General features: G+C 37.0%; 1 protein-coding gene across 11 annotated transcripts in view; it reads right to left on the bottom strand.

Annotated features, from left to right (window-relative positions):
- Positions 1 to 948: 948 nt before the first annotated feature.
- Positions 949 to 11,366, bottom strand: part of PER2 (period circadian regulator 2) — a 47,243-nt gene continuing 36,825 nt past the window's right edge. For all 11 annotated transcript variants that reach the window (XM_083849289.1, XM_083849293.1, XM_083849296.1 and 8 more), the window contains 5 exons: positions 9,706 to 10,556; positions 7,045 to 7,231; positions 6,321 to 6,513; positions 4,398 to 4,548; positions 949 to 3,399 (listed from right to left, as the gene is read on the bottom strand). In XM_083849289.1, coding sequence (XP_083705415.1) covers positions 3,250 to 3,399; positions 4,398 to 4,548; positions 6,321 to 6,513; positions 7,045 to 7,231; positions 9,706 to 10,556 — 1,532 coding nt within the window. In that variant the 3' untranslated portion in view covers positions 949 to 3,249. The remainder of the gene's footprint in view (positions 3,400 to 4,397; positions 4,549 to 6,320; positions 6,514 to 7,044; positions 7,232 to 9,705; positions 10,557 to 11,366) is intronic.

The raw sequence follows: 11,366 nt of genomic DNA, 5'->3' as shown, positions 1-11,366 counted from the left end.
AGATTTCACATGCACAACTGCTCATGTATTTAGGGTCAATTCAGAAGACTTCAAAGGGATTTGAGTGATGTGTTCAGCAGGTGTACCTTAAAACACAGTAAATTCAGGCAACAGTGCACACAACACAGCAATTCTGCCTTTGGTGCGAAGGCAATTCACCTGCACAGTGAACTATCTTTTCGCATGTAAACACCGTGACTTTTGCAACACACATATAGATGCCTCCCTCATGACTACACTAGGAATTGTATTAGCTTTTCTGTTAAAAATAAAGTATCCCAAAATAGAGTCAGGGAAAAACATATCTAATGAAATTCTGATAATCTGTGTTCTTCCTAAAGTGGAGGAGGGCGGTGGTCCTAATCTATATTCCTCACACGCTGAACTACATCACTGCTAAGAAAATAAACGTATTCACACCTCTCCACTTTCTCAACCCACCGGAGTATAAAACAGTTAAAAAAACAGTAAAAGGGTAAAATCCAGCATAGAAGTTCAAACAATCTTCAGTCTTACACACCACCACTTAAGGCTAATAATCATTGTACAAATCAAATTTATGGGGCATAACAGGAATTCTCTACATCTAAAGCTACAGAGGGCTGCAGAAGAAAAGGTATTTAAAGATGACATTAAACAAAGCAAAAGAAAAGGACAGCATGCCTTCTGCTGGTTTTGAACATCACACAGAAAACCCAGCTGCATATCCACTTCCAGGTACTAAATGCGTGCACGTTTTCAGAATGACTAGTCAACATAAAGACTTGCACTTCATAACTAAACTTACAAGTCAGACAAGCTGGCAACAGTTTTACTTCAGGATAGTGAGCCACAACTATCTTCACAGCTTAAAAGTTCTTCTTTGAAATGCCACTTCACGTACTTGCAGCAATGTATGTATTTTTGCTTCTTACATGGAGTAGAAGGCTCAAGAAACAGAAAGGCAACTAAAAATATATCTGTTTTATTTACCAGTTTTCTAAAAAGCAAAGTCATAAAAATTAGTCACACGTGGCAAAACCAAAATATATTGCACAGTGTACAGAAAACATTGTTGACATGTTGACAAAGTGTCATCACAAGTAAATCATCTTACAACAGTTTGGAAAAATTACAGCTTCAGAATCTTATCTATAAATGGAGGCATGTAGATTTAAAGTTACAGGAAAATATTTAATACCACCCTGTAAATGCAAACACTTTAAGGATGCAAGATTAAGTCCGTAAGTAAGCACATCCACAAAATGCTCTAAATATACTTTTCTCTTCCTTTCACTAAGTTATGGTTACAAGATGGTCATTAACAAAAAGAAATGAGAACAAAAAAAAGTAACAAAACAACAAAAAAACACAGCCAGAAAAAAAAGCATGCTAAAGCAAAGTTCACAAAGTGGTTGAGAAGTCCCTGAAAATAATTTAATTATGATGCTCTCCTTTATATAAAGCTTTTATTTTTCCCAAACCCTGGTCCAATTAAAATTGTGTTTACTTGTAACAAAAAAGGAATATGTAATATGCTGGTATAGCTGCACTGTTCCATTTATGATTAAAACATTTAATACAATGGACTTGAACTACAACATTTTTCAAAGTTTCTCATTCAGTTTATATTTACAAATAGTAAAGTTTGACCTTGCTGAACTATTAAAGACAGGAATCAGATCATACTGGGTAGTGTTTCACACTACATTTAAGATACTTTAAGTTGTAATTCTACTTGTTTCACAAGTTCACACTCTGCTAACTGAAGAACCTGCCTCCTTTGCAAATTTCTTTATGACACTGTCCAATTAATAACGAATTCCTTTACACATTTCTTCCACTAAGCAAATACCAGTTGCTTCTGCATGTTTTTGGTGGTGTCAGATCAACCTTCATTCCTCTTTGTACAAAAAGTGGACTATTTTTATAGAATGAAAATAACCTTAAATTTCAATGAAATGTTATGCTAATTAAAACAAAAAATATGAAACACATTCCATGAAAAATAGTTTAAGACAAACATATCGAAAGTTAATTGAATTTCTCCATATTTTTCACCTCCAAGACCTACAAGCTGACATCTAGCAGTGGTGCAACTAAATGTCCTTTAACTAACCAATATTAAGTTACTTTTTGTTCTCTTCCCACATCCAACATGTACAAACAGTGCAAGAACACAAAGCGAATATATTCAAGTTGATACAATCTCAGAGGCATTAAAATTAAACCCTTGACAGCAAAGGATTCCAGCCACACCAAGTTTTAGATTATGCAATTCAAATATGATGAAAGTCAATGGCATTCTCACAATCTCTTTTTATAAGAATTATCTTCCAATTATGAAAATGTCTAATCCTTCCTTGCCATGTGCAAGTTTCACGTATGTTTGTTTAGCCAAACAAAAAAAAGCCATGGCCAACCTCCTGATGGAACAAATCAAAAAGAAAGGTACAAGTTATGCCAAGTTTTGTCTAACAGTCACAGGAGCATAGGCAGTTAAACTCTGTGGTCTCAGTTTTTAAATCTTTATGCTTAAAGATTTCCCGTGTATGAACTGTCAGAAATGATGCTTCAGGATAATAATCAGTTCATAGGATCGCAGTGTCCATTTAACGAAAGGCTACAGAGTAGTCAGCACTCACCTATACTTTCTTACATATCCATGTAAATATTTTAACCGAAGATCACTTTACGAAATTAGTTTAACATTCCTCTGAGACAAAAAGTGTTCCTATAGTCAAAACTACAGGAAACAAAGACGATGATGAATCAACTGGTACGAGAAGGGAAAAGTGCGAACTGATTTTCTGGAAGGTTATTTCTTCTAGTATGCTGGACCACTTCAGATATTAAGAGCAATGCTAAAGAGCCACTAAGCAAAATGCCTAGAACAACGTATAATGCTGAATCATTACCCAAAGGAGATTTGAAGAACTGGATGTTCGCAAAGGGATTTTCAGTACTCATTGACCCACTCAGTAGGCATCAATGAAAGCTTTTATAGTTCATAAAGAAATACTTGAGGCATATAAGTGCAAAATATGAGTCTTTTTTTTTTTTTAAAGAAAAGCTATACCATCTTCAACAATGTCCTTACTGGGAAGAGATTGCCACCATTTAAAAAGAGATTCTTTCACAAATGACTCTTAGAGCAAGAAAAACACATTTGTTTTACGAACCAGATTCATCTTGCTGGAAACAAGATTAAAACTTTTATGGATCATCACCATAATTTTGAAGCCGCTTTAAAAGCAACAGGCTCAAAGGCTATGTTTGTTCTTCACTGACTTGACTCAGAGAAACCAAGTTGTTTTCCCCACTGTCTTCAATCATTTCATTAAGGTCCATTTCGTGGATTTCTTCTTCATATGATGTATAAAAATTGCTCTGTATATTGTCCTCACAAAAAATACATTCCTAAAAAAAATATAAACATTAATAAGTCAAAGAAAAAAAGCTTTTCTAAACACTAGTCCATCTGTATGTGATCCCTGATTCCAAGGGAACCTTTAAATCTGTGCTACACCAGGTGTATACCATTCCCAACTTCTCCCACACAATCATTTTATAACTTGTAGTAAATCAATATAGATACTTGAGAACTCTACTGTAAGCAGTTATGCCACAGATCATTTACAATGCTGACATTTTATGTGCACTACAAATCACATTCTCCTACATTTGATTGCCAACACTGTAATAATTCGTCCACATTAGTTGCACTGCTAGGATTTCACTGCAGTTCTGTTACACTGACTTTTGAAACGCCTATGAGCAAAAAGAGCCTCTGCATTTGATAGCTGAGCAGGGGAAAAAAAGCTACAAGTGATGCACAGCTTATGGAAGCGGAATGCAGTCAGTCATTTTTACATAAAGTGAAATTCATAGATAGCCAATAAAACTGAAAGGATGCCATTTTGTTTTCCAAGCCATTAATTAACTTATCATACAATCAAGACAAGAGTTGATCCTGCAGGAAAATTTTAATACAAAGAGGAACACTGTATTCCCATTCACTGCATACTTTTAAGAAAGCTTAAGTTAGAAAGAAGAAAGCATGAGTTTCTCTAAACAAAGTAGAAGTTTGTTTTTCAAGTCGTATGAGGTTTTTCTTTTTTAAAATCAGTGAAGCCAGAAGTCTTATTTCATACAAAATTGCAACTAGATACAAGAAAGCTAAAAATAGCAAGGACATCTCTTACACTGTATTCACCACTACATCAGCTTTCCCATTGGAAAAAAGACCCGTGATAAATTAAATCAAGCCTGAAGCCACTGCATGGAAGTCTGAAATAAACTGTTTCCCAGCATAACTGACCAAGCTTTTGCAGCAACAGGAATGGAAAACTAACACAGGCAGCTAATAATTTAAGCGTTGTTATACACACAAAACGAACCAACTCTTTTAAACTTACGGAATTAGCAACAGTTTTTGGCAGTCCACCTTGTTGGATCCACGGATGAACTTCAATGAGCTCTCTTTTCTGTTCTTCTGTAAATTTTGGCTGTAGTTTCTGCATTTGCTTTAATTTCTGCTTATCTTCTTTTAAAACTGTTTCCAAATCTCTGAAATGAAATATATTTAGAAATTGAGCTTGAACAGTTTCTGGGCTTTATGCCTATATAAGGTTAAACAAATACTAACATTTTTAAAGACTATTTTGTTCTGGAATGTTAAGCTTACGGATCTTATATTGGAACAAAATTAAATGTGATTATTTCAGCAGCCTTCTACACTTGCAGACAACTTTAATGTATCTCTGCTGGCTCACTGTCTTTCCAAATCCCACTGAAAACAGCTTTCTTAGAACTATTCAGGCAGCATCACCAGTCTTTAAAAGACGTTTAGATGTAGCCCTTAGTGATATGGTTTAGTGTAGGACTTGTTAGTGTTAGGGCTGAGGTTGGACTAGATGATCTTGGAGGTCTCTTCCAACCTAGACGATTCTGTGAAACAAAGAACCCCAGTTTCCCTCTGCTGCAGTATGTTCCAAGTTCCCCTCCACTGGGATGACAACCCAAAACAGATACTAAATACATGAGATACCAGAACCAAAGAAATAAGGTATGTTTAAGAAGGCCATCAAGAACAGATTACAGTTTAGGACAGAGGAAGAGATTTAGAAAACACCGCTCTGTCAGCAGACAAAGGTCCTCGACCCCCACCCCCCACCCCCAGTGCCCCACCTTGACTAAGAAACTTAAAAACAAAAGACAACCCACACCAAACATTTACAAGCTGTACACGTTTGTAAGAGATGACTACAGAAAGATTCCAAGAAACCCAATGTTAATTCTTTTCCTTACGGCACACCTAAGAACAAGCTGGCTCCTCTCATCTGTTCTTGGCCATCATGCTGTGACAACTTAACTCTTCTCATCTCAGCATCCTGTTTTATACAGGCACTATTTATTCTTTGCAAGGTTTTGCTACTCTTACAATCCACTGAAATTCCCAACTGTAGTTGTCAACTCCTCAGGCTACAAAAACTGGGTAATGCCAAGGTACTTTTAAACCCAGAGCAAAATTCTCAAGTTCTTAAGATGTGTTTTCTGTCTTCCCTGATCATTCCTATGCTTTTGTGTTTTGAAAACTGTTTTTCCCCCCTTCCAAAAGGCTTGTCTTTACTGAAGCTTTCTATTCCTTTCAAAATACCATTCGCTGCTTCCAAGAAATATAAACTAGATTAAAAAACCTGTGAACTTGTCCCTCCCGTATCTGCTCTTTTCTATTGAAACACTGAAAAATATTTTACAAAATGTTTTCTGCTAGGAATCTTCCAATTTTTACCTTCTACTTCCTTATCTTATTTGAATGGCAATATAGAACAGAATGAATAGAAGAGTGAATATGCGGAAGACAACAACTTGGGGAGTGGGGTAATGCCACCGAACAACAACAACAAAAAAAACCACCACCACAAGGCAGAGAAAACAGCATGCCACTGAATGCGACATTCCAAGGACAACACCGAGTTCTGATCTTCCTCGCTACTGACTCTCATTAGATATAAGTATGGTTGCCCGAATCTGTTGATCTAACTTCAAGGATTTCTAGGCAGTAATTACAAATCACTAACTACGCATGAACTTAGATATATATATGGCTAATTTCAACTTAGGTAACAGACCTAAAATAAATACATATACACCTACATATGGGCCTAATCAAATAATTCTTTTTCAGCATATATTGTGTAGCATGCAGAAGATATAAAGGAAGCAAGAATTCTTCTTGACACCAAGCTAAACATTAAAACAAATTTTCTTCTTTTGAGACAGTAATTCATATCTTGTACACATAAGCATTTCGTGAAGTACTACAGCATGAGAATTACCGAGAAGGTATCTGGTAAGTCATCATAACAGTGTCATCTGTGTTTGCCATCAAAAGCCATATAGGATCCTGAAGGACATATTTAATGAAGTGCTCACTTTCTTCCATTTCTGCCTTCATTTTTGTTTTATGATGATTTTCTGAAGAGTCAATACTCCCGAAGTATTTGCTGGTATGACTAGTTTCACTACTACCTTTAAAAATAATTTTAAAGCTTCGTTATAAATTTTCAAATACATGGATTGTTTGAATATTTTCCAAGCTAAAGAAGGTTAAAGAGAACTAAAAGTCTAAATATAACAATCATTTTATTTCATTTTTAAACAGACAAAACTCCCCTTCCCCCTTAGGTAACTGCTTTGTTTTTAAGACATGAATTTTCAAGCTAAATCTCTCTTAAATCACAATAGAATAATTAATTTAAACTAAAAAAGTCTGAAGTGAAACGCCAAGGAATACGTTTCCCTTCATTATTCCATCATACCTATGCAAAATTTTACCAGCTATTTTACATACACAAGAACTTCAGAAGTTTTATACTGTAAACCAAGCATAGTAGAAAAACTATCACGTGATGTGATAAAAGAAATCAGGAATAAATTGTGCAATGAGGATTAAAGACAGGAAAGATTTTTCCCATAAAGCACTCAGTGTTCAAGTTATGTTTGTAGTGCATCATGCCCCAACTCTTCTAAAATGCCAGGAGTATTCACTGCCAGCGTTACCTGTTCTGCTCCCTGACATGTCACAGCCATTAGAACCAGACCCTAGAGATTCAGCAGCTGCAGACACACCGCTCCCTGACGAAGCTGAGCCAGTGCCTGAACATGCATCTTCTTGAAGTAAAATGTCAAGCAGGACACTGGACATGGAGAGTGCATCACTATTTTGAGCATCCATTGGAGATTCAGCCTGGTGACAGGAAATGGAGGGACACAAACACAAAAAGCAAAGAAAATTAAGGCTGTTTCATTGCTAAGTGCTTACATTTAGTATGAATACACTTCGCTTCATAATCTCATATGTTTAGTTATTCAAAGACAGACACCAATCAGTAATGTATGCCAAGAGCAACTGAGGAATAATGAAGGGGACTGGTTGGCTGACATGTGGTCCCTTCCAGAAGATAGATATTTCAATACAATTTCTCTTTAAAAAATGAAAACTCACTGTTTAATAAGGAAGGCATCTGGTACTCAGTTTTGACAGCCCCCTACTGTCCTGGACTACTCAAAATTCAGCCAAATCCGCTAAGACATACTAGCAGTTGGTTGCTCCTACAATAATTACCTCAAATATTTGCATGAACAGTCCTTCACTTATTACTCTCAATACATCATGAAAAGGTAGTTGTTCCCAGATGCAAGCTTCCTAAGACAATTTGTATGTTTAAGGGAAAGAGCATCAACTATAGTGATGTTTTGTGTTTTTTTTTTTTAAACAAGCAGTTACAGCACTGCCCCACTTACCGCAATTTTATGGAATACCCACATATTACCCCACTTTTATGGAATATTCAAAGTTAATGTTGACAAAGAATTTAGCAAAATACATACCAGCAGTGAGAACTAGCTTCAGCTATATCCTTAATGCTTTCCTGACCAAATGTCTGTCTTGCCCTCATGTTCAAGTGATAAGAAATTAAGAAAGTAACACTTTCCAGGTTTCTAAAGAATGGGAACTAGCCTTTCAAGGAAATTCAAAAGAATGTGCCACCAAAATTATTAGTATTATTTTGTTACCAAGCTTCTTTTAATCCAGTAGTGGCATCTGAGAGCATGCTGTAAACTACAGACTGTCACAGATGCACTTCATTACCAAAGCACGAGTCAGAAGTGCTTATCTCTAAGCTTTCAGAGATGTCATATAGCAAACAATACTTTAGTCCACAATAAGGCACTGGATGCATATATCACTGAGAAATTTCTCAGAAAATGGCGTTTGCATGATTTGTATGATACAAAACATTGTTTTCATTTAAAAAAGTATTTGTTCTGAAGATCATGATACAGCAAGCACTCAATAACAGAAAGTAGTAAGTTTTTATGCTCTGTCAATCAAGTTCGGAAGTTCCACTGGAAAACACAAACTCCATTTCTCTGTTCTCCCGCTATTCATCCCCATTAAGAATCAATATCAAGAATATTAGGTAAAATAAATCATCTAGAAACCAACCACAGAAAGAAGTTAAACGCAGAGATCTAAATGGAAGACGTGAATGTTCTTTGGGGGGGGGGGGGGGGACAAGTACGTTCATAAGTTTTTCCTTCTTTCTCCTTTACAATTTCTAGTGTAGGTACATGCTTATGATTCAGACTACACAGCAAAGTCATCTAATCAGCTGTTAGCATCAACACTAATGATGCTTTTGACTAATTGCTGCAGTTTAGATCTCAGGCATGCCTATAAATAAAGCCTTCCAACACCTGCTTTCCTTTATCAGCAGTGAACCAAGTTCTACTCTGTAACTACGTTATCACGTGCAGTGAACAGCTGTAAACCACAAGCAGAAAAGCAGAAGGGAGGAAGGAGACACTCCAAAAGGTTTCAGTTGCATCCCAGTGACTTCATTAAAAAGATAACCTGTGGAATCTTTAGACAACACTAATTAATTAGTCCACACCATCACCATTATAGAAACCTTTACAGACAGTACTCCATCTGAGGTTTCCATATGACTATGTTAAACTGACCCATCAAATTTAAACAAGACAGGAAAAAAGCTGACGTTACCGAATAGCTTAGTGCAGCTTTAGAACCCTAGGTAAAACAAAGGAATTACTAATATCTGCAAGCAACAATTCATTGGTTCTTTACTTTGCCTAGTTGTTTGTAAACAAAGAGGTGATTTTATTTACATTAGCTTCTTTCAAAACCAGTTACAGATCATTTCCCCCCTTCACACAAATTCACTAGCCCAAAACTTTGTTAAACACTAAAAAAAATAAAGTGCACAAATGATTTGAAGTATATTTCAAATAATATTTCAAATGATTTCCAATTGGCATATTTGTATTCCTAGTAAAAAATAACTATTTAAGGATTCATTTCCAAGTCTCTCGTGTAACTTTAGGAAAACAACATTAACATTAATTTTTAAAGGTTAACATTATTCTAATGATTGGATCTCACTTTTAATTCAATCTGCTGAAATTCAAGCTTACTAACTACAACTGCGAGTCCATCTCTGGGGATTACTATCATTAAAAAATAAGGACCACAAAGTGATAGTTTTGAAAACAATGTACCAGAGACAAGGAAACAGAAGAAGGAAAAAAGAATCATTTTTAGGCATCTGTACATATTAACAACCTCAGATATGTTCAGAGTACCAAGACTTTGAAAGAAGAAAACAAAACCCACCATAAACCCATCAGCATACTTACTGGTAGGGATCCCTTTCCACTGCAGTCATCAGTTGTCCCAATTTTGCTGCCTATGGCTCCTTCCTCATTTAAAGCTCCATGCAAACCCGCAGGAGCTCCACTTTCCACAGTTTTTGTGGTTTCCTCTAGTTGCAGAAGATTCAGAGGAGAACTACACCTTGACTGGAATAAAGGTGGAGAAGCCTGGTCTTGAGCACCCACTGACTGTGGAGTGCAAGAACGGGATGGCTCATTTCGTGTCTCTGGGGCAGGAACCTTTTCGCTTTCTGCTGGTGCATTATAATGGAATGGCTGCGTTGGAAAAAACGCCTGTTGCGGGAACGGGCTGGGAGTACTGAATGGTGTCTGTGCTGGAAATACTGTCTGTGAAGAGAAAGGAGATGGGGTAGGAAAGTTGGCTTGGCTGTGGTAAAGCGTTTGAGGTAAGCTACTGTTCATCTCTGGGTAGACGTAGTTGGGGAGCACAAGAGCTACGACGGGTGTCATGAGGGGGGCAGAGAACTGGGATGGTTGCATAGGGCAAGTATTTCCAGAGTCTGGCAACTGATTAAAACTAGAGAGCGAAGTCTCAGGAGCTGGTGGCACAGTCCCTGATGCTGGAAAAACAGGAAGGGGATATGCAGGCATAACGGTGGGAAAAGACATGGCTGAATAGCTTGCTTGTGAAGTGTCTGATGGTGACCAAGCAGTAGTATTTAAGCCTTGAAGAGGAAACCGATGGGGAAATTTAGTTCCAGAAGTTGTACTGTCTGAAGATTCCTGTGGTTTAATGCGTTTTGACTTCCTGTTTTTTCCGCTTTTCTTCCAAGGCTGATCCATTCCAGAAGTGCCATTTCTTTGTCCACGGCCACCTGAAGGAAAAAAGCCTGCATCAGGAAGCGTCCCACTGGAAATCTTAAAGATTCTCTGTGGTTTGGCACCCCAAAAAGTTGCTCAAAATTGTAGTTCTTTGTAGTTCTGGACTTAGCTTACCCAAATGGAAGGATATGGGAACAGATCAGGCTCACTCTTTTACCTCTAGCACAAGAGCTGAGCACACTGGGCAAGGTAAATCATGCTGACACACCATGGGGGAAATAAAAAGAGAAAAAGAATAGCAGTGCATCAGTTGAGGCTCAAATGTATCACCCAATCAATACAAAGGAGCCACTCCAATCACTTCAGCAATTCAATGAAAGCAGTAGAAGAGAACTGAAAGCACTTCTAGAGAGTTACGGTCACACAGGTCTGTAACTAAGAAGGTGACGAAAAAGCAGCACAGAAGAGAAAGTACACACAGAAAATATTTTTCTAAGGGGAAAGAACATGCTACCTTTACAAACCTTAGGAAGAAAAGCACGGAACCAACCTTATTTTAGAAGTCTGCACCAAGCAACTCTTCCCTAGGTGAAGACTGTCAGTTCTCTCATTACAGAGATGAGGAAATCCATAAAATATCTTTTATATCTAAATATTTAAATATCTAAAAGCTGCACAAGCTTTAAGTTTGTCTAAAGCTTACTTAGACCATCTGAAAGTTTAGCAAGAATAAAGAACACGGGACTAAGTTGTTCCAGAGAAGGTTTCCTATGTCAAGGACTTGCATAACTATTTATACCAAAACAAAGATAAGAAAAGAATCATGGGGGAGGAAAAAAGAAAAACAAACAAATGCTCAGCAG

Source organism: Anser anser, assembly GCF_964211835.1.
Source record: "Anser anser genome assembly, chromosome: 9".
Classification (NCBI taxonomy): domain Eukaryota; kingdom Metazoa; phylum Chordata; class Aves; order Anseriformes; family Anatidae; genus Anser; species Anser anser.
The sequence above is the reverse complement of the archived record's forward strand: the minus strand, read 5'-3'. Positions and strand labels throughout refer to the sequence as shown.